A 27,460-nucleotide genomic window follows, 5' to 3' on the forward strand; every position below is an offset into this window, starting at 1 on the left:
CCTTAAAATAAAGTGTATCCTAAAATTGTAAAAACTGAAATAGCCTCTTGTTAATAAGTGTGCAATTTCAATACCTGACGCTTAAAAATGACTTCCGTGAATTGAAACCTAATGCAGTAAAGTTGCTTCAGTCATATTAAATAATATTTATGACTTGTAAAAGGTTAAAAAAATTAAATGTTACCACATTTTTTATGTTACCTGACATTTTATCAATGTATTTATAGATGACTAAATACTGCTTAATAAAAATAAACTGAAATCAGCCCTGAAAACACGGGTAAAAAACACATTCATGAGTTATAAAACCATTAATTTAGATATTACCACAGCACGTAGAAACACAGAAGAAAATACTTCAAAATATACATTGTTGCAGTGTACCAATCATAATTGCTTCGATTGATCATCTTTCCTCTTAATTGACACCCAAGAAAGATATGGTTAGATTGTTTTCTAACCTCCGGCCTCTATCACCATGTCTATCACCAAATATTGCTCTATAATAAAAAAAAGTTAAATTTTTTACACTGGTTTAGAGCCTATTATTTCTTAACACGTCATTACTGATATATTTATAATTATAATATTATATAATGATATATGCATAATATTTTAGCTAGCCTAACACAATGTAAAATTATAGCAAAATATTGCACATTCCTTTCAAGTCCCCCTCTCTCTTTCCAGTGACATCACTGTCCATAGGTGGAGCTGTCGAGGACAAAGAGAGGGACCACACAGCCTCAAGTTCTCCAGCTCACTCACACAACTCCACGAAAGACACACATGACGGCAGGAGATCAAGATACGAAACGATCATGATGTTGATGCCACCATCACAGACTTATATGCTGCTCTAGAAAGCACATTTCTCAGATCTGTATTCGTGACCACTGAGGAAAAGCCATTGGATGATAATCTGCGCGGATCTGGAGGACACTGAATGGGAGTAAATAGACAAGAGGCGTAAGAAACAAACGGGGGAGCGATTCATTCAGCAGCACCGTGCTTTTTTCTTTGAGTGTAACGTTTCGAGTCCACACCAGGATTCTGTTTCGTTGTAGACAGCACATTGTGCACGGAAGGATCTGGATTTAGCGGAGTGAGAGTCGGAAAGCTCCGTTTTATTGAGCCATGAAGAAGAACAGTTCAACAAAGCGGGTAAGACATCGAGTCCACTCTATTGTCAGTGAGGAGCGCCGTGAGCCTTTGTGCACTATAGTGTGAAACACTGCAGCACGAACACTTCAGTTTACTAAAACACAACGTTTAAAAACATTTTCCAACGTAGCACATGCATTATAATTATTTTATTCTGGTTGTACATTTTAAAGCCGACATGATATTCTTCTGCACGCCCTTTTTTGGAAGTTGTTGACAAGGTTTATAATAGTGAAAGGAGTAAGTTTTTCTTTTTAATTCTTCGGAATATATATATATATATTCTAAAAACCCTAAATAAAATTCCCAAGGGAAGCATGGCTTGAAAATGCTAATTCTCTTCTGGGTTTTCGACAAATTACAAACTGAACAAATCTACAAACTGAACACCTAACATGCACTATTAATGAGTCGATTAAATTACTGTCCAAAACGACTAAAAAGCATAATAAATGGCGTCTCCAATATTTTCGGACTAGGATAGCTGGCAAAGAAGGTGCATGTTTCATCTGAAGTAGCTACAGTGATCATATCCTTACTAATAATGAAGTAGCTACAGTGATCATATCCTTACGTATAATGAGATTAAAACACATTTTAGGCTTAATATTACGAAATGTGCATTGTGCAATAAAGCGGTACTCTAAATAAAGTTTAATTATAATATTTATATTAGTAAGTCTCAAGTGATGTGTCAGTAAATATGTTAATGGATTTGTACTAAAGTATGAAATAATTGTATTTTAAATAGATTTTGGTAATATGCTGACAGCATATAGCTGAGGAGCATTTAAACATATTTTTCAGAATAAAGGCATAACCAGATTATGGATGTTATGTTTGTGTTTGCTCTCTTTGAGTTTAACACAACAGAAAAAAGCTTATTGTTTCCATAATTTTGCATGTACACAGCCTTTTAATCTCATCATACTCAGTTCAGATAGCAAGATCCCAACTCAGGCAAGATATCGAGGGAACACTGGTGTGTGTATGTGCTTGTGCTGTGTGAGAAAAGTGAGTAAGCGCCAGGAATGTGATATAATCTACATGACAAAGACAATGTCTTTAAGAAAGTCTCCCCCTTGCTAGAGATTATGGCGGTCCCAAAAACTTGTGAACTGCCTTCCTAGACGGCATAATGTGTATCATAGATTTATGAAGGCCCCAAAATACTTTGAAACAGACAATTAGACCATAACTCTCTGGGAACCTGAAGTCTCACTGGCATGCTTCTGTGTTCTCTCTGTAAACGCAGGGCCCTCAGGAAGCCAATCAACAGCCCGTGCAGCCTGACAAAACTGGCTGGATTCGCAAGTTCTGCGGCAAAGGAATTTTCAGGGAAATTTGGAAAAACAGATTTGTTTTACTGAAAGGGGAGCAACTCTACATTTCTGAAAAAGAGGTAAGTTTTGGACAAAACCTTTTTCCTGTTCATGCTTTTCTCCACATCATCATCCTTTGACTGATGAGATGCTACTTTTATAACATTCTTACAATGATATTCAGTACTGCTTTCAGTATAGTGTGTGTGAGAAAGTGTGTAAAATGTGTTCCAGTTGCTTGGAGGCATGGACGAGTTACATGACATGCCCTCATCCTCGAAAACCATGAACAAAACTACACAACGTAAAAGAAAATATGATCCAGACTACAATATAAGGGTATACTTCCAATGCAGATAAACATGGTTTGTACTGACCACAATGTATTAAAATTCAGGAGACAAGAAGAAACCCATCACTCAATGGTACACCATCGTAATAATAATAATACATGTTATTGTATTCCGATTAATGATGAAAGTAGGCAGATTACATAACTTTGAGTTCATGTGTAAAACGGGTCTGTGATCATTCATTTTTAAAACTAGAGAGTCAGGCTATTCAATGCATGTATTTAATGTTAACAAATAATTTACAAATATCTAGTGTGATCCAAGTCAAACCACATGAGGTTTATCTACTATCTTTAGCATAACATATGCAGGGGTAAAAAATCATATTGATTGCCCTGATTATAATGATGGATGTTCTGGTGATGGTATGTTGTGACATACAGGAAGTTAATTGCCACTAGTTCTAGTAATGAAATCACATGAGTTCCTCCGGGTTGTTCCTCACATGAGCTGCACAGAAATAAATAGATATTTCCGCCAAAAATAAAAGCTCTGTCATCATTTGCTCAGGTCTTTCAAAACTCGTATGGCTTTCTTTCTTCATTGGAAATGAGAAGTTTAGCAGAATGAAAGTAGATGGGAACCAGGGGCTGTCAAGCTCCAAAAAGCACCATAAAAGATTATCAAATTAACTCTTAGTCCCAACAACATTTCACTGTATTAAAAGCAGCAGTTTGAACTTTCTACACTATATAAAAACTCCTTTTGTGTTCCACTGAAGGAAAAAGTCACACAGATTGGTAAAGACATGAGAGGGAGTAAATTTTAGAATTGTGATTTTTGGGTGAACTATCCTTTAATATCCTGCTCTATTCAGGTCAGGCTACATCCAATTGCAGACATTGTTCTGGAATTAGAGCCGGTTGTGATGAAAGGCCAAGCATGACAATATAAACATGTTAACATTCAATTTAAGTTCCATGCAACACATACTGTCAGCATGTGCATGTCAGCATGTTAGAGGTTTAACAAGTTCAGTAAGCATGAAGGAACAGGAAAATAAAGGGCCTTTATTCTGGAGCGAAGCTGATTTACTGCAGTGTGGGAGGACGAAGGGAAGGAAAGCAGGATTTAGGTTGAGTCATGGTCATGCAGAAGACTGTTTGCTGTGCTCAGCATCAGATCAAACAATGCCGAGGCAGCATATGGGCTGTGGCTCACAGCTCAGAGGGAGGATTGACCCTTTTAGTGCTTAACAGACTGAGGTTTCATCATGCTGTCGTCTAGATGTTTCTCTCCAGCTGTCTAGACAGACAACAGATTTTAATGATCTGATGCTGTTGTTTTTGGTATCATGTTTCCTAAAAGATAAATGCCAAAAGGATTCCCATATTTATATGGTAATCTGAATATCCCAGTTTGAGGAGTTAAATATATTTCCAAAACATATACCATCAGATATCTGGGCTTATACTATACAAAATATTATATTCTGCTTGGCTGCTGCTGTTGGTCATTGCTGCTGCTGCAGAGCAAGTACAGGACTTGCTACTGCCAATATATGCATGATGCTGCTGTGAGCAAGTAAGACACAGTAAGTAAGACAGCAAGGAAGACATTCTGTATTCAGCTGACATTCAGCTGTACAGGGTCCGAAATTAACTTTTTGGCTCACCTGCCACGGGGACTGGTAGATGAAAAAATCCACCAGCCAAGCATATTTTTTCAACCGGTCAAAATAATAAACAGCCTTTTTGTGTCACATATACATTCATTTCAGTACATTTAATTGAGATAAGATGTTATGTTGAATGAATAAGAGTACATAGAAGTCAAAACAGAGCAGCAAATAGTAAGACATGGACATGAGCATGGAACTAGTGCTCATAACAGTACATTTGAAGGTTTAGTAAGAGTATCACATACTTTACCGAAATTAAAAAAATGTACCGATTAATACTATCAGTTAAACGGTTTAAAAGTTAAAAAATTGTTTATATATATATATATATATATATATATATATATATATATATATATATCTTTTTTGTTTGTTTGCTACATGGTTAAAAAAAACAGTAGGCTATATAGCCACATCATGTAGACATGTTACTTTTTAAAGTAAAAACTAGACAAGCTGTGGATTGAGGTAGGCTGCTATTTTTATTTGACGAAAAAAACATAGTCTGATGAAAAGAAAAAGTCAAAACTTCTTCAAACTGATTCAGTGTTTTCTTTTTGTCATCTTAATTTGTTAATTATTTAAGTTAAAAAAAATATATTTAGTGTAGGTCTATTTTAGGTGTGAAGGTTCACACACGCTTCTTGACGCACACATGCACACACACGCAAGGTCTCTCGCTCTCTGCGGTGCGCGCGCTACACGGTTTGAAGCACAGTATGTGCACGCTCTTTCTCGCTCGCTCTAGATTCCAGGAGGTTAAACTAATTTGCGGGCATCAGGGAGCCGCTATCAATATGCGGGAGACTCCCGGAACTTTCTAGAATGTCTGGAACATTCACCCGCCAGTGTGGCGGATAGCCTTTTGAGATTTACTCGCCAAACGGAAAATCTACCCGCATTTGGTGCTTGGCGGCTGTTAATTTCGGACCCTGCAGCTGTACAATATAACATACATGAATTACCCATAACAGATTTATGCAGGTGGAGCTGGGGAAGGTGGAGGGTTTTTGGAAGCACACTGCAAACTGTTACAGCAAATGCTGACCAAGTATTTGAAAGTTGATCAGTGAGCTCATGGGTTACTGATACAGCAGGAACCAATCAGCTGTGCCCTATAGAGAATGATGTGATTGCAAGCAAATTGAGTTAAGGATCTATCAGCATGCGCCATCTAGAGTTTCATGATGGAACTTTGTATTTTGTCAGTGAATAGGAATTAAGACTTCAAAAGTACCATAAACATATCAGAAAAAGATTTTGCCAAAATACCACAGTTAGTTTAACTGGTAACTTAATAATACTACTTTCCTCAGAAAAAAAGTAATTAAACTGAGAAGTTTTTCCTTTGAGTTTTCCGCGTACGGACGACACCATTGTCAAAACAATCCCCATTCACACGGATCCGCGAAAACAACTAAAAACTATGTATTCAGCTTTCAGTCCATTAGATGCGATCAAACACTGTAGACGGAATATTTAAAACGCATGTGCAAAATGTCATCGTTTTCACAGATTTGCGTTTTTGTTGTTTACATGGAGACTTTGAAATCCGTTTTCAAACGTTTCAGGCACCCAAAACGCTGTTGTCGTGTAAATGAACTGCCAAATGCATAAACATTTGAAAACGCTGTCGTGTAAACAGTTTTTGGGATTTTATGATGAAAATGTCAGTGATACATGCCTATGCAAAACTAGCTGCCATGCTACTGGGGAACTGTATTGTTTTTACTGCATTGATGTGTGGTTGTTTGGAGGTTACTTAAAGTCGCAATGAAACAGAATTACCGGCAGATCTTTTCTTCCATATTGTGACACATCTGAGTGAAAGAACAATCAGAAAAAATATACAGCGGAACTTGGTTCTTTCAATTGATTAGATGGAGGGAGATTGGCTGACAGTAAAGGACTTGTTTTCCAAATTACGTTTGAGTATCAATTCTTATCATTTGAAATCTGAGATTTCATGTACTGATTCGGACATGATTAAAAGCGCTGTGTTTATTAAAGAGGTGGGAGTGTGTTTTTTGTATATGTGGGCGTTATAGAAGCTCATCTGCTCTGCTTGTGTGACGTATGACGTACATGTCTTTTAATTTATTATTTACTGATATAATTTTAATTTAGGCTATTGTAAAAACCATTTTTAAGTTAACTTCCCAATTTATAGAAGTGACTGTTTATAATAAACTTACATAAGTAAGCAGAGAAATCTAGACAAGCATCCTACTCTAACCTGACACTGATATTTAAAGTCAGTTTAATATAATTTAAGTTGAAATTACTAATTATAAAAAATTACTTTTTTACAGTGTACCAGGTATACATTTAAGTCAAATTGCTTTGAAAAGTATAGGCACACCTCTCCTCAACTGCAAAATTTGAGGTATCTGCAGAGTTAGAGGGTTTGTTAAAATCCCTAAACCTAAGTATGAGAAATTGTAATAGCAAGCACCCTTGGCCATTCATTGTATGAGATTCTGCTTAAATCAAATTGACATATTTCAGTCAGATGATAGTAGACTGAAGGGTGGCAGTAAGCTGAGAATGTGTCCTGCAAAACTCTCCCAGAACAGATGTCCATGCGAGTGTTGTTTGGGGTCAGATTCCTTGGCGTGGATGTGGCAGATGTAGGGCGAGTGCACAGATACTAGGAGAGATTTGTCCCACTCACCCTGGACTGTCTTCACATTCACACACTTATCCTGGTACATTTCTCTCTCACGATTATGTTAGACAGCCAATCAACACAAACTCTGATTTTGCAGTTTCAATAAAGCACAATTTCATGTCTCTGTAAAAATGTTTCTTCCGATTACCCTAAATGGCATCAACCAGAGCTTCAACACAAAAAAGAAAAAGATAAGAGCTGCCTGGGTCTTCTGTTTGCCCACTCAAGTCCAAATAAGGAAGTTGTGATCTTTGACATATATTGCTCTTCTGTTTTTTGGAGTCATATATAGATGATAGACTTGGGTAAAGTTGTCACAACCTGTTCTGGACTTGACACTTCCTCTTTCACAAAGTTATTTCCCCCTTTGCTTTCCTTAAAAGACGCCACTGAAACTGCATTGAAATCATAGCCTTTCCAATTAGGTGATTCACAATCAGTATCCACCCTAAAAAGAAACAGATCATGTTATATTGCATTTACAGGTTGATTCAAGCACTTAATCAAGTGCTTCAATTTGTTCACGCATCCCATTTATCTAAATTCAGTTTACTTGTCATATTTGTACAAATGTATTGCTTTTCCTAATTAAGAGATCTGCAGATGATCTGCATTATTCTAGCGCTGTGAACTGATGTAAATAGAAAGCGTCATGAAATGATGAGATCATGCAGTGCAATAGTAAAAGTAACATATCTACAGACACATGTCATACGTGTGTAAATACTCAAGGAAAGATGTGTGAAAGTTTTCCTTTTACAATTGCGGTCAGTCATCGTTCTCTAAGGTAATGGGGTGCAGTCGTTCAGCTACATTAACACAAGTGGAGTCGCAAATGAAATCGAAGGATGATTCACAGGGCCTGGCACGGCTCTGACTCACTTACTGGAAAGTGAGAAATGCTGGAGGTTGTCATGCCCTGTACTGTATAGTCATCAAAGCATTTCTTCTCCGTCTGGTTTCTTTAGGTGGTTTCTTTAAGGGATCTTGGTCACATTGTGTCAGATGATTATCGCTGCAATTGCAAGTTGTTCCAAATAATTTGAATGGACGTCAGGAAGAAATTCCTGTTGCAGGCTGGTTTTACATTCAAAATCAGAAGCTTGTTGGACTGAAATTATAAACTCTACAACAGTGGTTCTCAACTGATGGGTCATGACCCTAAAATCTGTTGTGATCTAAATGTTTAGGAAAAAATAGAAACGATTGTTCAAACCTTTTCCTCATAGCCGACTCATAGCGGAATGATCCTTTACGTTTCCAGTCTTTGGGGTTTCTAATCAAATTAGCGTATTTTCCGAGCTGAATGCATTCTTAAACCTATGACAATGTTTTTTAAAACCACATAACTCCATAGTGTCATAATTTTACTTGTGACTTTTGTCAGTGCCTCACCCGTCAAAGTTTAATGACTGTGTAGATGACATGAAGCTGCCCAAAATTAACTACACTGAAAAATGATTGGTGCTCATATACATGTAGCTCCTGTTCAGGGTTTTTTTGTCCTCAAAATGATAAGAGCACACATATACTTTTATGGGGAGTTATTTAACTTAAGTGCTGCAAGCCGTGCTTGTTTTCTCTTGCCAGTCTTTGGCATAAAATGCAAGGTATATGGCACCGTATACGGACATTCTTTTCAGATTTGAAGGTGCTCAAAACAAGAACTTGCCAGGAATTTCTTCTGGTTATTGCTGTTTTTTGTGGCAGCCAACAACAGCACAGCCTAATCCTGCACTCATTTAAATTTTTTAGTATGTTCAAAAAGTTTCTGTTTAATTAATTAATTTGCGCTTTTTACCCCTTTTTAACAATGGGTTCATATGAAGACCAGAACAGGACAGCATAAAAACAGAAGTTAGAATTCCATCGTATGCTCAGGAAAAATGTGGATAATACAGAAAAAAAATTAGGCTTTTTAAAGGAAGGGGGAAATGGTTTCCATATCTTTTGTTGTTCATGTCAAAGGCCTTGGAGTTTTGTTTGGTGTAATGGTGATATAAATAAATGTTAATGTTTTGTTTACTTTTGTATGTGGTTCACTGTTAAAAATGAAGGTTTCAAAAGGGGTGTTTTGCATAGAAATCCATTATTGGTTCCCAAAAGAACCATGTTTTTCATAGTGTGAAGAACATTTAAATAATCTAAAGAACCCTTTTTCTCTACAATGAACCTTTTCTGCATTGGGAATGTTCCATGGATGTTAAAGGTACTTCATGGAACCATCTATGCCAATAAAGAACCTTAATTTTTAAGAGCGTAAACAATTTTGACAATTTTGTGCTGGGTCGCCACTTGTGGAGCAAAACCAGTTGAAAACAACTTTGCAAGAAGCCAGAGAAAAAAATCTTCAAGCTATCTTTAGTTTGTTTGCAGTTGCTGATATCAACTTGTCAAGAAGCTTCCCCTTCTCTCACCTGACTGAGCCAACATGCTGGATTTAACCCTTTGAGATCTCTCCAGCAGCTTTTATATCATACAAAGCAGGATTGGCTTTATCATTCACATTGTTCCACTTAAACACTTTGCAATGAATGTTTCATGTGTGGGCCGATGGGACACATTGCCAGGGAGTATTAATTTCAAATTCCTCTTTTGAGGATTTAGCTTCTCTTATACACCCTCTCAGCTGCAATGTTTTGTGACCCTAATGGACGTTTATGAAAGGTTAGACCGGTTAATGGAGAAAGTAAATGGCTAAATTCAATTCAGAAAGTCCTTAAAATGACATGAAATATGAGATGATGACTGTTTGTCTCTGAATTGTCCACATGCCCTCAAATCAAAACGAAAGGACACCTGAACAGTTTATTTGTTACAGTTTATTTGAATACACTCTGGAACCAACGCTGGTGAGCAAATGTTTCACATAACAAATAAACAGCAAAATTTAAAAGATTTTTTCCAGGTTCGATACAAGTTAAGTTCTAACTTTCTGCCATGTTGTCCATAAACTCATAAACTTTTGACTCATGCCTCAATCAAAAAAAGAAAAAAAAGTCTTTTTAAAATATTTCTTTGTTCAGAAAGGATGCATTAAATTGATCAAAAGTGATGGTAAATACTTTTATATTGTTAAAACATTTTGTTTATTCTATTCTAACTTTCTATTCATCAAAGAATCCTGAAAATTTTTATAAAAATATACAATATATAAATATGCAAAAATATTAAGCAAGACAATTGTTGTCAACACTGATAATAACAAGAAATATTTCTTGAGCACCAAATCAGCATATTAGAGTGATTTCTTGAGGATCATGTGGCACTGAAGACTGGAGTTAATGGTGCTGACTGCTGACCCCAAACTTTTGATTGGTAGTGTAAATATATATATGTATATATATATAATTTTTATTTTAAAATGGACAATAATGAAATTCTATGGTCAAAGTAGAATTTAATTTAATTTAATTTTAAAAATGTATTATATGAGATTTAAAGTTGTTATAATCATTTTTCTTCCTACATTGTTTTCAAGAAACATTTCTGATTTCTCTCTGAAACATTTGTATACCATTCCCCATCATGAATCTATCTATGTAAACACGAATGCGTCAAAATGATTTTCTGTGGTATTCAACAGCATGCCACAGATGGTGTTTGTATAGCTTACTTTTTTACTCATTCCTCTAACATCACACTCAACAACAACTCCAGATAGCTTTAGTTACACAACAGAAAGTAGCTTGATTACAAAGTACATTTCAGACAGCCTGGCAAGACTACTTCTCTTTCCTCCCTTCGTTCTCTGTTGGGTATAGGTCAACCGATTTCCTCCAACGGTCTTTTGGTTGTTTAAAATGCCATTTTTGGCTATTCACTCTGTGTCTCCTCTGCCAAGGGATGCTCCTTTTTAAAAAGCGTAATGCTCACAGTATTAAATATAGAGGACGCTTTTAATTTACAGTTAAAATGGTCACTTTTATGAAAATTGGCTTGATGATGATGCATCTGCCAGTTCCTTTTTTAAAGTGGCGGTTTCAAATGCCATGAATCCAAATAGGGCATAAAGACATGGTGTTAGATTCATATACAATCACTCAATTAGACTCAGGAGTCTACTCAGTTTAAAGGAGAAAAGAGCAAAACAACAAAAGTAGTTTTCTAGTTCACATTCATTCGATGAATTTGACTTCTGAAGTTTTTTGTTTCAGTAGGATCTCGGATTACAAACTTTTACTGAGCCAGATGTGTTGTCAGATATAACAGGGTCATTTTACATGCAATCTTTGTGAAATAAATGTCCTTTAATGTGGTATCACACTTTTTTTTTTTAAACTCCAAATACATATTTTCCACCTTTTTTTCCTATACCTCATTTTAATTCAATATATAGTGCATCAGAACTCACTACAGCAAACTGCAGAATAATCTTGAATCTAGTTGTATTTAAAAGTTTTCAATGTCCGGTATTGAGTGCAAATGTACTGTGCCCTGACTGTCGTCTCCTGGAAAAAAGGATTGGATCAGATTGGTAGTTAATTGCCGCCTTTGTACTGCTGGAACAGTAGATGTACTATTTGTACAGCCATTCCCTGTCGTGACACCCCATAGTGCACTGGGTGTGATGCCAATACTCTTAAGTACTGCACTGTAGAGCGGCTGTGTAGTACAGCACACTACCAGATGTGGCCTTGCGTGGACAGAGCTTTATTTGTCTTTAGAAGAGCACTAATGGAAATTGATTTTGACTTAATGAGATCGTTTGGCAGGTGATACCAAATCAGACCATGGTGTTCACTGTGAATCTGGGTTAAAAGTTCTTTCACGCCTAATGATGTTTCCGAGCTACGTTTTGACGTATGTCCCAGTTAAAAGTCAGATTGGTCATCCAGATGTCCTTAACTTTTGTGGCTGCACCAACTAGACTGACACACTGAGCTCAATCATTGTATACTTTTAAAATGCTGTGCTATTTTTTTTTTTTTACTTAAGCTGTTAATACTGTAGGGATTGACAATATAATCAGTACATTTTGAGTAATGATGCACCAAAATCACAATTCTTTTTTTAAACAAAACATCTGGACATCCAGTGCCGAAACCAAAAGTAAAATGGTCATTTTAAAATTTGCCTTTGTAAGCAAAATTATATTTATATTTGAATTAATTATGGAAAGCGCACATGTGCACATGCAGAGACAGTATGTTAACCGTCAACTGTAAGCACAACCTTGTCAATTTATCATCCATGAGCTATATATAATGATGGTTCTTCTGAGAAGAAAAAACCCAAAATCACCCTTTTAATTTATTTCAGAACAAATACTTAAATATTGAGATATTTGTATCGAAAATATAAATTTAAAGCACAATATTGACACTAAATCTGTACTTTATCCCATAGGTCAAAGATGAGAAGAAAGTCCAGGAGGTGGTGGATCTCACCGACTACGAGAGGTCTGAGGAACTTCGCAAGGCCAAAAGCAGGAGCAAAAAGAACCACAGCAAGTTCACGCTTCTGCGTTCACGGCAGCCAGGCAACACGGTCAGTCACTACAGGAAGTTGGGTTTGTCAGTAGAGGATGGGTTTATGCCCCACTCAGGGCTGGTTTATTAGTCAGTTTAAAGTCAGATATGTGTCTCTACATACATTCACGAGCAAAAGGAGAATAAAAGAGACTAAAATAGGTGCTCTTAACTGGTTATTCAGCAATACAGATAGTATTCATACTGCTTCTGTAATCTATTATATGAATAGGACAATTCACACCTGTTTGTAAATGCGGTTATAAGTACCAAACACTGACTTTTGTTAATGCAGCCATTCAGACTCATATCTAAGACATGTTGGTGTTAGTCTAAGAAAATATTAGACAATAAATCATACTCCAGCATGTTAGTCTCCAAGCACAAACTTGGACCGACCTCTGTAGTCATCCTATCCGGTGTAATTGGCTTTCAGTAAGAACGGCTCAGCTTATTACTTTCACTAGCAAACCACAGGCCACTACAAATAGCCTTTATCCTTTAGACTAACACAAATAGTACATCTTATCAATTGAGTTAAAGCTCTAAGTTTCTTAAAGGTAAAGTGTATCTATCTATCTATCTATCTATCTATCTATCTATCTATCTATCTATCTATCTATCTATCTATCTATCTATCTATCTATCTATCTATCTATCTATCTATCTATCTTCCATCCATATCTATCTATCTATCTATCTATCTATCTATCTATCTATCTATCTATCTATCTATCTATCTATCTATCTATCTATCTATCTATCTATCTATCTATCTATCTATCTATCTATCTATCTATCTATCTATCTCTTTATAGTTTAATTTAACCTTTTCTGAAATATATTTTATCAGTAAAAGGAAGTTTCCTTTTAGAAGTCTGCTTTAGTTATTGATTGTTGATTTTTTTTTTCTGCCAGTTTAGACTCTGCAACACATTTGCAGGATTTCTGACAGCTAGGAGAAACATACTGTAAGGGGTTACGCCTGACCAATCCTTTAAAATCCATCACCGAGACAAGGGGTTAATCCCTAGGAAAAAAACATGGAAGGTCTTAGGAAAATCCAGCAGCATCCAACCTCCCAAACACACCCCTTCAGACATATAAACACACCACTACATGGTTAATAAGTCCTTCTGCCCAACATACAACAGCTGTTCCATATACAGCTCAACAAGGGAGACACCCTACTACATGACCTCATGAAAATCATCAGCTTTCTGCTTTTTTCTCTCGCCTGCCTCTTTTTTTGCACCCTTAAAAACTTGCTTCCACAAGTAAGATTCAACACCTAATTTTAATTATTACCAAATAATTCAAAAGCCTTACTGGAAGAGTATTCCTTGTGCACTTTTGTAGTATAATGCACATTGTAGCATTCTATTATATATAGCTAGTCATAGTCACAATTATTTAAAATGTCATTTTTTGCACCCTGACACCAAGCTGAATTAACCAAGCTCTTTTTGCTGCTGTAAGCATTCACCTAGCAACCATCCAAAACACCCATGAAACCACCTAACAGTGATAGCAAGTTTTGCACTGGAAAAGTACCACCAATGTAAATAAATCTTAATTGTTTTAGTTGTTTTAGCAACTCAAATAATTTGTTTTTAAAATAAGTCTCTGTAACACTTTCATTTGATTGTCCCCTTTAGACATTCTGTTGACTACAAGTAATGTTTATTCACTCTCATTAAAGTATTACAGTTGTAGAGTATTTGTAGACTGTCTTCTTAATATCTGCTAACACATAATGTTAATATTTTTTAACACATATTTTTTTTTTGTATCAGCGATCAGCGATGATTTCAAATGATATGTCTTTTTTAATTGTCAAAGTGCTTTGTCAACAACAGTACAAATACGTAGCATTGGGTGCATAGCAGAGTCTTATCTACACAGCTGCAGCATCAACAGAAGGGCCGCCTGTCTGTCACGGCTCCAGCAGACTGTGTTGGGAAGACTTGCAGTGTTGTTGCCTAATATGGGGCTTTCTGGCTCACACTGTTGCTGCATCAGCTGTCCATAGACAGAGCCATATGGCTGTACCTGCTCATTTATGCTTGGCTCACTACATGTTTGTGTCCACCTAGCACAGGACATTTTTACCATGACTGTAGGCGTAAAATGAAAAGCCAGCAGAGTTCAGGGGCCTCATTTATAAAACTGTGCGTAGGATCCTTACTAAAAGTGTACGTGCGCCAGAAAGCTAAAAATGGCGCAGAATTCACTTTATAAATCCCAGTTAGCGGAAGATTGTGCGCACATGCGTCTCCTCCCCGAAACAACCATATATGGAGCTTACAATGCGTAGTTTTACCATGCATATCCTCATCTGCATATCGTTTGCATATGATTATTCATCCACGTGATAACATGTTTAACGGTACAAGACATTAGGAAAATATGAAATGCGGCTGTGCTGTCACATTAGTTACATTAATAAAAACTAGTAGCCTATCCTTGCCTTGTTTTTGAATGAATAAATCAAATAGTATAGAATACATTTCGGAGAAAGTTTTTCTTAATCTTTTCCACTGGCCAAAGAGTATTTTTAATTGATTTATGTTTTTAATGGAAACAGATAGACCTTGTTGTGCATTATTTGCACGAAACCATTTTCTCAGACAATCTGCTATTATCATGATAAGCTCTTTAGTTAAAACATTAAAACACAGCATGCAAGAGGAAAAGTGTTCGAAAGCATTGCATCCAAAACAAATATTTTTTTTTATTGAATATAAAAAATGTTGTAACTTCTCAGTAATGATTTCACGTAATTTAAGTGTTTAACTACATTAATCAGAATGGCATATTTAATCTAAATCTTTACAACAGAAGTAAAACAAAGTTTAAATCATTGTTTTATTTATTTAAACTGTTATTGTGAACATGAACTGTATTTATGATTAGGACTTATAATGAAGATTTACGGTTTTAGATGCGTTATGCTATGCGTCAGTTTCACTAAACAGCCAAACGCGCTCGCTGGCGCGGACATTTAAGAGGGGATGGATGTTTGCTTCATGTGATAGGCTTGGTTTGTGAAATTATATTTGTATTATCTTTCTGTATATGTATAATTTTCTTTAGATTTTCTGTCTAAAAGTGACCAAAAAGACATTTAACTCCAGCTCACCATCGGTGTCGCCAAACTGCTCCATCTCCAAAATGTTTGTACGCATGGGTCAGAGTTTGCGTGCAGGTGCGCAAATTTTCCCGTCAAGTTTGTTTTTATAAATCACAACTTGTGCGTCGTAAGTCGCGTACGCCTCTTTCAGGGCCTGTTTTGTGCGTACGCAATGGTTATAAATGAGGACCCAGGGCAACACTGGTCATACATCAAACTGTACAGTTACTCTATAAACTGCACTGGCCTGTATGTTTGTATTTGGATAAATGGTCTTCTAAAAAAAAACATGTCTTAAAGTATTTTTCATCCTCAAAATACAGGTTTCAAATCTGGTGTTTTTGGCCGTCAGTCCAGAAGAGAAGGAGTCATGGATCAATGCTTTAAATGCAGCGATCACAAGGGCCAAGAATCGCATATTGGATGAGGTAAGCTAGACATACTTATGCAATGCACTACTTGCTATTAACTTTCTCCGCCAGCGTTTAAAAATGTTGCTAGCCATCACAAAACTTTCATGGCCCCCAGAATATTTTGTTGAATGAATATCTGAGCATGCAATATAATCAAAAGACTTTTATTCAACAGTTGAATGGGGGTTTCATAAAAAAAAGCAAAATTTTGGGGAAAAAAGCTGAGAAAAATCTAATTGTTTCTAAGACTACAACATACATAAGCAATGCTTTTGTCGCTTGTCTCTGCTTTTTCGCATGGGTTTTGATCTGGAGATTCTTTACTATTTCAAAAGTTGTGTAATAGCGCCCCCATACCGTATAATAGTGAAAACACGTAAAGCCAGAAAATTCCATCAATGGCGGGGAAAGAGTTAAGCATTTTCAACCAGAGCGCAAGTTAGTAATGCATTGACCATTTAACCGCATACTTCCATTAATTAAGATTAGGGATGTGAACTGTGAACAAGCCCCTAAACACAAGTAATAAATTCGTCCAACATCGTTTGTGCTACAGATATCAATGACACCTCCAATTGTGTGGTTTGTTGAAGAAATGTGTGCTGCTAGTCAGTTTTTGAAGAAGTTGATTGACTATAGGAATGGGAATATCATAAAGTATGCAGTTCAGTTCTTTTATTTATAAAGCACATTGAAAACAGCCAAAGGCCTGACCAGGATCGAAAAGAGAACAACTAAGAAATTACATTTACAAATTTGAAAACAAGAAAACAAATAAGTCAAATAGACAAAATCAAAAAATTAAGGCATACAGAGGAGAGACATTAACACGTTTTAAAAGCTAAGGAAAACAGATAGGTGTTCAGAAGAGATTTAAAAACTGATATAGAAGGAGCTACCCTAAGTTGTACTGGCAAGTTGTTCCACAATCTAGGCCCCACCAGTGAAAAGCCTCTATCTCCTCTGCGTTTTAGCCTAGTGCAAGGGACAGTAAGTAGATTTAGATTACCAGATATTAGGTCTCGGGACAGGCTATATGAGTGTAGTACTGTAGTTCAGACAGATAACTTGGAGCAAGATGATGCAAACATTTGTACACAAATAGGATAATTTTATAGGCAATCATAGATTGTACTGGGAGCCAATGGAGAGCTTGCAAAATGGGAGTGGCATGATCGAATTTATGTCTTTTCTTAAAAATTTGGCCGCAGCATTTTGAACCAATTGAAGACGAACAACCTGGGACTTTGGAATGCCGCAGTACAGAGAATTACAATAATCCAAGCGGGAGGTTATAAAAGCATGAATAGCTGTCTCAAGGGATTTTTCGGGCACGAAATGTTTAATTTTAGCAAGAAGGCCGGGCTGAAAAAAGCTAGAAGCGACAACAGAGGATACCTGTTTATCTAAAATGCATCCACCTAGCAACCACTCAAAACACTCTATAGCAACCACATAACAATGTGCTAATAAAATTTTGAACACCATTGTAAACACATAGCAATGCTCAGGCAACTACCGACAACACCACAGAATGGTGGTTGCAAGGACTTTTTTTTACTTGGGTCAGTGAGCATTCACCTAGCAACCACCCAGAACACCCTAGCAACCACAGAGCAACCAAATTAATGCCAGGCAACCATCCATAACACCCTGGCAGTGATTAGCATGGGCAAACACTGCTCTATATTTTCTTCAAAAAATTAAAAAAACCGAATACAGATTGTCATTCACAGGTCCTTGGAGAAGCCACTTTAATAAAAACTTCTAAATCGCAAAGTTTTCTGCCCACTCATTCCCTGATATTTTCACAGTTTGTTTGCGAAAGGGATTTGCTCAATTTAAAAGCAGGTCTATAATCACGCTCGACACACAGTGGGAGAAAATGAATCACTCCACCAAAAATAGATGGCAGTCACCACTTTCAGCGTTAAAGCAGCCATATCAGAGCCTATCTTCACCTTCAGCTTACACTAATGAACGAGATTTAATCTGGCCTAACAATGCATGCTGTCTGCTTTTTCCAGATCAACACTTGACATGTAGTGGGGACCAGGTCATTGCTTAGGACCATAAACATACATACAGGCATGCAGTTGAGGACACCTGACTGTGACACAGTCAATGTACTAAAGATTAATTTACATAAATCAGAGAGAGCGTGTGCTTTCCCTTTCACATGAGATTGTGGTGTGATTCATACCCTACATCTAGTTGAGTTAAATAGGCAAGGTCTCCCATACCACTCAACAGGAGAGGAAACAGTCTGAGTCAGCACACGACAGCCGGTTATGTTGAGAGTGCTTCTGTTGAACCTTACTTGTAATTAGACTGTTCTTATAGCCATTCAGTACCAGTTTAAAATGACAGAATGGTACTGTATCACATTGTTCTTTTTACGGTTGTCATTCACGATACCAACATAAATTATTTAAAGGGATAGTTCACCAAAAAATTTAAATTCTGTCATTAATTACTCACCCACGTCATTCCAAACCAGTAAGACTTTCGTTCATCTTCGAAACACAAATCTTTTTGATGAAATCTAAGAGCTTTCTGTCCCTCAGTTGGCAGCTATGCAACTAACCTACCACTTTGACTTTGAAAGTTCATAAAGAGATTGTAAAACGAATCCATATGAATCTAGCGGTTTGTCAAAATTTTCTGAAGAGACTCGTTCACTTTCTATAATGAACAGATTCAATTTAGGATCAGCGAACATAAACAGAACTGCTTGACGCACGAGCACAAATTTGTTTTTTTCAGAAGCTCAAACGATCGAAAATTGGACTAAACGCTCAATTGGTACGGATAAGTTTTACGATCTCTTTATGAACTTTTTGAAGCATGAAAAAGTGGTAGTTGCAAATCTGTCAACGGAGTGACAGAAAAGTCTCACATTTCATGAAAAATATCTTCATTTGTGTTCCGAAGATGAACAAATTCTTACGGGTTTGGGTGAAATGAGTGTGAGTAAAGACAGCATTTTCATTTTTGAGTGAAATATCCCTTTAAAACAACAGAAGAAAAAAACAGAACAAAAAACAATAAAAAGGTCTTTGCACTTTCTATTTTTTCTCAAGGCTGGTCTATTCAGTCAATTCGATTCCAATTGACAAGCTTTCGATTCTACACTAAACAAAATTATAAATGCAATAATTTTTTTGCCCACATTTTTGATGAGCTGAACTCAAAGATATAAGAATTTTTCTATGTAAACCAAAGGCCTATTTCTCTCAAATATTGTTCACAAATCTGTGTTAGTGAGCACTTCTCCTTTGCCGAGATAATCCATCCATCTCACAGGAGTGACATATCAAGATGCTGATTAGACAGCATGATTATTGCACAGGTGTGCCTTAGGCTGGCCACAATAAAAGGCCCCTCTAAAATGGGCAGTTTTATCACACAGCACAATGCCACAGATGTCGCAAGTTTTGACGTAGCGTGCAATTGGCATGCTGACTGCAGGAATGTCCACCAGAGCTGTTGCCCGTGAATTGAATGTTAATTTCTCTACCATAAGCCGTCTCCAAGGGCGTTTCAGATAATTTGGCAGTACATCCAACCGGCCTCACAACCGCAGACCAGTGTAACCACACCAGCCCAGGACCTCCATCCAGCATCTTCACCTCCAAGATGGTCTGAGACCAGTCACCCGGACAGCTGCTGCAACAATCGGTTTGCATAACCAAAGAATTTCTGGACAAACTGTCAGAAACTGTCTCAGGGTAGCTCATCTGCATACTAGTTGTCCTCATCGGGGTCTCGACCTGACTGCAGTTCGTTGTCGTAACCAACTTGAGTGGGCAAATGCTCACATTCTATGGCGTCCGGCACTTTGGAGAGGTGTTCTTTTCAGGGATGAATCCCGGTTTTCACTGTACAGGGCAGATGGCAGACAGCGTGTATGGCGTTGTGTGGTTAGCGGTTTGCTGATGTCAACGTTGTGGATCGAGTGGCCCATGGGGGGGTTAAAGTATGGGCAGGCATATGTTATGGACAACGAACACAGGTGCATTTTATTGATGGTATTTTGAATGCACAGAGATACCGTGACAAGATCCTGAGGCCCATTGTTGTGCCATTCATCCACGACCATCACCTCATGTTGCAGCATTATAATGCACGGCCCCATGTTGCAAGGATCTGTACACAATTCCTGGAAGCTGAAAACATCCCAGTTCTTGCATGGCCAGCGTACTCGCCGGACATGTCACCCATTGAGCATGTTTGGGATGCTCTGGATCGGTGTATACGACAGCGGAACACGCTGAACAGGTCCTGCCAATATCCAGCAATTTCGCACAGCCATTGAAGAGGGGTGGACCAACATTCAACAGGCCACAATCAACAACCTGATCAACTCTATGCGAAGGAGATGTGTTGCACTGCGTGAGGCAAATGGTGGTCACACCAGATACTGACTGCTTTTCGGACCCCCCCCCCCCCCCCAATACATTAAAACTGCACATTTTAGAGTGGCCTTTTATTGTGGCCAGCCTAAGGCACACCTTTGCAATAATTATGCTGTCTAATCAGCATCTTCATATGCCACAACTGTCAGGTGGATGGATAATCTCGGCAAAGGAGAAGTGCTCACTAACACAGATTTAGACAGATTTGTGAACAATATTTGAGAGAAATAGACCTTATGTGTACATAGAAAAAGTCTTAGATTTTTGAGTTCAGCTCATGAAAAATGGGGGCAAAAACAAAAGTGTTGCGTTTATAATTTTGTTCAGTGTATTTGATTTGTACGTGTTTCGATGATTTCACTTAAAATGTCAACAGGCATACATAGATTATTTGTGGTCGTGGAACTGAATGAAGCAGGTTCCACAGCTGGATGCGTCACGACAGTTGTTTTCTCAACATCAGACGTATTCTTTTTCTGATCTAGATGGTTTGATTTTTTTAATTTCAGTATTTCAATGCACTGCGTATCCGTTGCCAAGCACTTCTGCAAGCTGCAAGTGTGGGAAATGTGTAGGCAGGTTTAGTGCCTACTAGACAATCAGAATATGCTGTCACTAGCCACAAACAACACCATGCACAAATATATACTAGATTTTATATATTTCTGAGTTTAACTTTGCGAAACTCACCACCACAAGTAGGGCAGGGGTTGGGTACATGAAGCAGTCACCATGCTGTTGCTAGATGAAGAAAAAAGATGCTAGATGCTAAGAAACAAAGATAATCTTCTAAACAAATATTTTGTTTCGTTGTGTACTACCCTTTCATTGTGTTCCATAAACCCTGACCAAACACAATGAGATTAGACATACACTCCATTGGCCAACACACACAAGCCATCTCAGACCACAAAGTCTTGGTTGTTAACATTTACAGCTTAAGCTTTCTTGTAAACAACAGACCTGTGTTGTGTTGACACGTTTGATGCATGTTGTTATTATTCTGTGTAACAAATCCCTCTAGCTTATTTTGCTCAGAACTCAAACATTAATCCACTATATCCAATTGGTCATGTGTCATTATTTGTACATCACAAACAAATAATGAACAGACTCATTGAATGTCTGGTCAATATACTGGCCCTCCTCCTGCAGGCTGGCGTGAAACAAGCTGCTGATAGTTTCCATGTGACTGATTTATTCAGTTGGGCTTTATTGTAGTGCGTTTTGTCTGACCCCTTTAGGTGACGGTGGAAGAGGACAGCTTGTTGGCCCATCCGACGCGTGACAGAGCTAAGATACCTCACACACGCCGTCTGCCCACCCGCGGGCACCTCATGGCTGTGGTAAGAAGTCCATTCGCTTTAAATGTCACCATTAAACGTGAACAGCCTCTTGGGAAAAGGCTATAATGATACATATAATAGTATGTAGCTTTTTTACTTACTTCTTTATTCTATCAGTTTTAAGACAATTTAGGGCCCAACTGTACAGAATTTTTTCTGCTTTCCAGGCCAGGCCAGTGGTTCAGATTTCTACTTGCCCTGCCAACATTTTCACAAGCCCCAATAATTTTTTTTTTTAGAAAATCAGATTTTTTAATTTATCTCTATTCCAGATTTTTCAAAATGCTTACATTTATTATAATAATATATATTATAAAATATTTAAAAAATATTTATTTTTTCCATCAAATGTTAAACTTTCTTTACAAAGAAAATTGGCATTAATAGCTGAAAATTATACATAAATTATAATTACCTTTGCTGCAAAACAATGCATATATAGTAAAAGATTAATAATCGTTTTGTAATTTTAAACCCATTTTTACTGATGACTATTACAATACTTAGTGGAATTTTTGATAATAAATAGTCTATGTCAGTCAGATAGATAATTTTACATCCTTCTTCTTGAGCCCTGCTATTTAAAAAAAGTGCTATTTACTTCTTCACCTTAAAGCTATAGTATACGATGTTAAAAATCGGTCGAGAAAGCTTGAGACGTTAGGGAAGTTTGCTCAACAAAAAGTCAGCCGTGTCACCGTCGGTCTTCAGTCCCAGATCTCCCTGAAGCTTCCTCCAACGGTCAATGGTGGACCCTATATTTATCCTACTCAAAGTTCGGCGTTCTTCACATTTTTTTTTTATCTCTGCTCATTCCTCTAATGACTTTCTCTTTCGTCCTAACCTTAATGTAGGGGCAAGCAGGGGATGCTTGCTGCTGTCTTTTTTTTTTATCCATTGCTGATATTCTACTTAGCTAGCTACCATAGACTGTCAGCTGCTTACGCGTGCAATTTCATGGCGCAGTAGGGGGGCGGGTGCGGTGGGGTGGAGACGCGAGCGCCAGGCGTAGTTTCAAGTGGAGCTGGTAATTGGATGAGAGCAGTTGAGCAATGTAAGCTGTCCGGCCGGACAGCTTACATTGGTCAACTTCTCTGCGGCTGTACAGCCAATAGAGTGAATGGATTTTTTACATTCTTTTTTCTATTCATATTGTTAGGATAGAACTATATAACCATAACCAGCATCTAAACGAGGATATTCATAATGAACAATCTTTGAAATCGTATACCCTAGCTTTAAAATGTAATTTCAAATGTCATCACAATGAATGAAGCGGTAAAATCTTTGCATTTAACCTACAGAAAGACTTTTGTCTAAAATCTCCCCGCCCTTTTTAGGCTTCTACCACAAACTCGGATGGCATGCTGACACTTGACCTCATCCAGGAAGAAGATGTCCTTGCAGAGCAGGGTCAGGACTCTCATGCGGATACCCTCGATAAAGCCGCTTCTCAGCATACTCTAGATTCCCAGTGCTCCAACCCAGACACCTTGAGGCTCTCAACATGTAACGAGACCCCCGGAAAGTCCCAGAGTCTGCCGCGGAAAAGCGAGAGCGCCTTTGACTGGTCGGAACACCACCGGACGCCGCAACTCCGCAAAAAACCACCTACATCCGAGAAGAACCGCTGTGCTTCCATGGATGAGATCCTCACGCACTGCGAGACGCGGGCCCTTCCACACTGCTCAACTTCAGCGCCAGTGCAGCCAATCAGCCAGCTCCAGGACCTCATCACCCAGAAGCTGGAGAGAACTCAAGAACTGCTGACAGAGGTGCGGGCACAGGGCAAGGTGAAGGGATCGCCGGCTGGAAAGAGCTCCAGCCCAGAGGTTCAACGGATAGAGGCGGAGCGGCTTCTGGAAGAAGCAGCGTCCACTTGGGGTCAGGCTCATGACGTACTGGAAGAAGTGAAAGAACTCAGAGCTTTATACAAGCAGCTTGACTCCGCCCCACTCAGTCCTTTACAGAACGGCAAACTAAACAGCCCTCAACAAGCAAACCACCGGAAAAGCATGATGTGAGGACACAAAAAAGTCCTCTAATGGTTTAATGGCTTCGTTTTTCAATGGAATCTTCCTGTTGACTGCTTTAGTATCGCTGGAATCAAATAACATGAGCTATACGTCTATGTATGAATTGTTAAAGAACTTCCACTCCCTAATATCAGCGTCAGAGAAAAAGTATGAGGGACCGGTGGTTTTACCAAACACAAGCTGTTGCGCAATACCCTGCAGTATCATTTTTCACAGTGATGTCAACAGGGATAGTAAAACCACGGAGTCACCAAGCGGTCTCGAGACAGGGTGAAGAAGCACCAGATGGCGGTGATGTTGTTGTTATCACTAGCCTATCACAATGTGAATGTTACACTGGAGGAGCTTTGTTTCAAAATGGTCACAGACCCCCATTTTACTCCCTGGATCATTTTTGAACATAATAATAATAATTCCCAGCATACTTGCTTTGCTATTAACACAAACCATGCTCATAATAAGATGCAATCAGGGTGCAGCCAAAGGGGATTGGCGGAAAGCTCACGGATAGTGGAACATGTGCTGTGTCCGGCGGTCCCCTGTATTCCATCAGATGGGCTCCAATTGTGAACAAAGCCATGAACATGAACACAGATGACGTCTGGTGCCAGAGTTGCTGCGGAAAGTGGAGGAAGAAACAGCTGCCATTAAAAGACGAGACTCCATGCAGTAAAGGAAATGATTAATAATAATTACACATTTGCACTATGGAGAATGCTGTAAAACGAGAGTGACACTGGCAAGCTATATTTTCAAACCTAAGAGGCAGAACAGACAATCTACTGTAGGCAGGGAAATATGGGTCGTGCAGCTCCAAGTCTTTACACCTAAGTGGTATTTCCGAAAATGTTGGTACCTTTCAAAATCAAAAGCTGCCTTAGCGTATTTTCATAAGGGCACATGCAAACTGCATTTCAAAGACTCTGAACGCTTGTATATTTTAATTTTCGAAAAGTTCGCCAACAAGTTGCCTGAACCTCAAAAAAAGCTTTTGAAGCATGAATTTATTTTCCTTTGCTTTGATTTTTGTCTTTGGGGAACTATGCAAGGTTGCATGGGTGAATCTCACGAAACCAGTCAAGAACATGAACGTGTCATATTTCTCTCCAAACTTTCTTTGACATAAACAAAAAATGTTATTACGCTTAAAGTAAAATTAAGCTTCTGTTTTTTATTGTTACTTTATTTTTATGACAATTAAGCACCCCCCCCCCAATATGTGCGCATATCCCCACCCAATTCTCATTACCGTAATGCAACAAATTGTCAAGTAAGTACGATTGAGCTTCCTTTTGCCATATTTGAGTGTTCTATGCATGTTCACTGATCAATGTTTATATGTGAATAAAAGCCTAAATTAAATCTGTTCCATCTAAAGCGATCGAGTTTTTTTAGAATACTTGGATTAAACCGCTCAATTCATATGGATTTCTTTGAATGAATAATTTGAACCATCAAGAGTTTTGGGTGAATAGACGTTCAATGGAGGGACAGAAAACTTTCAGATTTCATAAAAAAATATCTTAATTTGTGTTCCGAAGATGAATGAAAGTGTTGACAACATGAGGGAGTGTAATTAATGACACACATATAATTTTTAAGTGAACTATCCCTTCAAACATCATAAAGCATCCATTTATGCTGATAAAAAAAATGTTGAACTTTATTGTTATACTAAAAATATGTAAAAAAAAAATCATAATTTTTTTTCTCTCTTAATTTTGGCTTACAATGTGACTTGGGCATGTTTCATGAGATTCCCCCACAAATAAGCTTGAAATAATCCACTGGTATCAGGATTTACTGGCTGTGTGCAGTATTGTATTGCGTTAAACGACCAAAGGGTATGTCTTGCCAGTATAAAACACCTTGTTTTACAGTTAGTAGCTAAATAAATGTGTTTGCACAATTCTATGGGTACAGGTCAACCTGTTCTGTTACGAAGACTTGATTATAAACAGTGTTATATATTTTTTGTACATTTTATTGTAAAGTGCTTTTTTTGTAGAGAAAGACTTCGAGGAGAGTTTTTGCTTTTTAAAACGCTTGATTTAGAAAACCACTTCCCTGGAAACACAACTCGACCGGACATTCCTCGCTTCTGGAATCTTGTCATTAAAAAAACAAAAAAACAACAACTGTAAATCTCCATTTAGAAAGGTAATAAAGCACAAAAGATATGACAGTCCTTAGCTTTTTTAAAAAGTACAGGTGAATGACTCAAAGGTTTTATTCACTACCCCTCACATTTTAAGTTCTATTCTTATCATATTATCGCCACACAGATGCCAAAGGTTTTCTGTACCTCATACACTCGTATCTCAAATAGAGCTATATTGAGTGATCTTTTCAGGTTTAATCAGATGAATTGGTTTTGTTTGGTCAGCTGGCTGTGTTATGATCTGATTTTTCTGACAGTGCCAGCGGAAGGTGAATCTAATTAACAGAGCTTCTGTCAGGTAGCCAGGATCAGCAGGGCTCATATTAGATTACATCAAAACCAATCCTGACATCTTTCCTATATCCCGTAGATAGATATCCCTATCGCAAAGGATAACAGAAACCCAGCCAAATTGCTCCTGTACTTTGATAGTCATACATTAAATTTCTCATTTATGACACGTTTACTTTATGTTGACATCATAAACCATGTGTCTGCCTAGAGCTGATGTTTCCTTCATGCTTTTTTGAACTATTTCTGTATGCCATAACATTGTTCATCTGTTGTCTCTATTTTTCTTATTTATAACTTCTGCAGACCTTTGATAAAATGTGAATGTGAATGCGAATGAGGAAAACCTCTCATTTGGTTCTTGACTGTGTTATTGTGGTCAGACTAGTAATTTTGCATAGGGATGTTGAATTTGTGTAAGCTAGTGCGTCAGTGCTAGACTGCAACTGGAAAAAGGACTCGAACGGACAATCGATCTTACCTACTTCAAATGACAGACTCTGGCTATTTTAAGGTTTGAAATGCACATTTATACAGAAGAAAATCTGAATGTTTTTGGTATTTTTCAATACCATCATCCTCACAAACACACAACCTCTCAGATGGACAATTCATTACAAGCTGCTGGTTAACAACTCAGATACTCAATAGTCTTTACTGATCTAGCTAATCACCATTTATATGGAAAACTGTAAATCTCTGTATACAATATTTCAGATTTCTGTAGAAAGGGTCAGTTTGCAGTGTGAAGAGAGAGCAGAACCCTGTGGGTGTTTGTAAGCTCAGGACAAGCGAATCTCTGATGTACTTGAGACACAACCACTTGTGCAATTAAAGTGATCCTCATGTAACGTCCCTGAATTCTGAGTGTTCATATCATAAATTTTTTTTAAACTTTTTTTGTCTCAAACCGATAGTTTTTCCAGGTTATGTCCATTGCTGGATGGCTGAGAAGAGTCTGTTGTCATTATACAGAACAAGAACGGCCTCTAGACACGAAATAAAAACTATCACTGACGCCTCGTGGAGTTTGTTTTGACACATGCGACTAGTGACGCGA

General features: G+C 37.8%; 1 protein-coding gene across 2 annotated transcripts; it reads left to right on the forward strand.

Annotated features, from left to right (window-relative positions):
• The first annotated feature begins 704 nt into the window (after nucleotides 1-704).
• Nucleotides 705-27,251, forward strand: plekho1b (pleckstrin homology domain containing, family O member 1b). Of its 2 annotated transcripts, XM_077217834.1 has the most exons (7): nucleotides 722-1,164; nucleotides 2,420-2,566; nucleotides 2,721-2,825; nucleotides 12,481-12,621; nucleotides 16,059-16,163; nucleotides 21,811-21,912; nucleotides 23,253-27,251. In XM_077217834.1, exons 1-7 carry the CDS (start codon nucleotides 1,138-1,140, stop codon nucleotides 23,934-23,936), a joined length of 1,311 nt encoding a protein of 436 aa, XP_077073949.1. In that variant the 5' UTR covers nucleotides 722-1,137; the 3' UTR covers nucleotides 23,937-27,251. The 2 variants fall into 2 exon arrangements, with proteins under 2 accessions (XP_077073950.1, XP_077073949.1); XM_077217835.1 differs by lacking the exon at nucleotides 2,721-2,825 and having other exon boundaries at nucleotides 705-1,164.
• The last annotated feature ends 209 nt before the right edge of the window (nucleotides 27,252-27,460 follow it).

Source organism: Siphateles boraxobius, unplaced genomic scaffold (genome assembly GCF_051911475.1).
Source record: "Siphateles boraxobius isolate OS27281-9 unplaced genomic scaffold, OSU_SipBor_1 12, whole genome shotgun sequence".
Taxonomy (NCBI): domain Eukaryota; kingdom Metazoa; phylum Chordata; class Actinopteri; order Cypriniformes; family Leuciscidae; genus Siphateles; species Siphateles boraxobius.

Excerpts from the sequence above, each read along its gene's own strand:
- plekho1b (XM_077217834.1), top strand. The coding sequence starts at position 1,138 with ATGAAGAAGAACAGTTCAACAAAGCGG. Across the intron at positions 12,622-16,058 it reads CACGGCAGCCAGGCAACACG|GTTTCAAATCTGGTGTTTTT; the intron begins GTCAGTCACTAC and ends CTCAAAATACAG. Across the intron at positions 21,913-23,252 it reads GCGGGCACCTCATGGCTGTG|GCTTCTACCACAAACTCGGA; the intron begins GTAAGAAGTCCA and ends CGCCCTTTTTAG.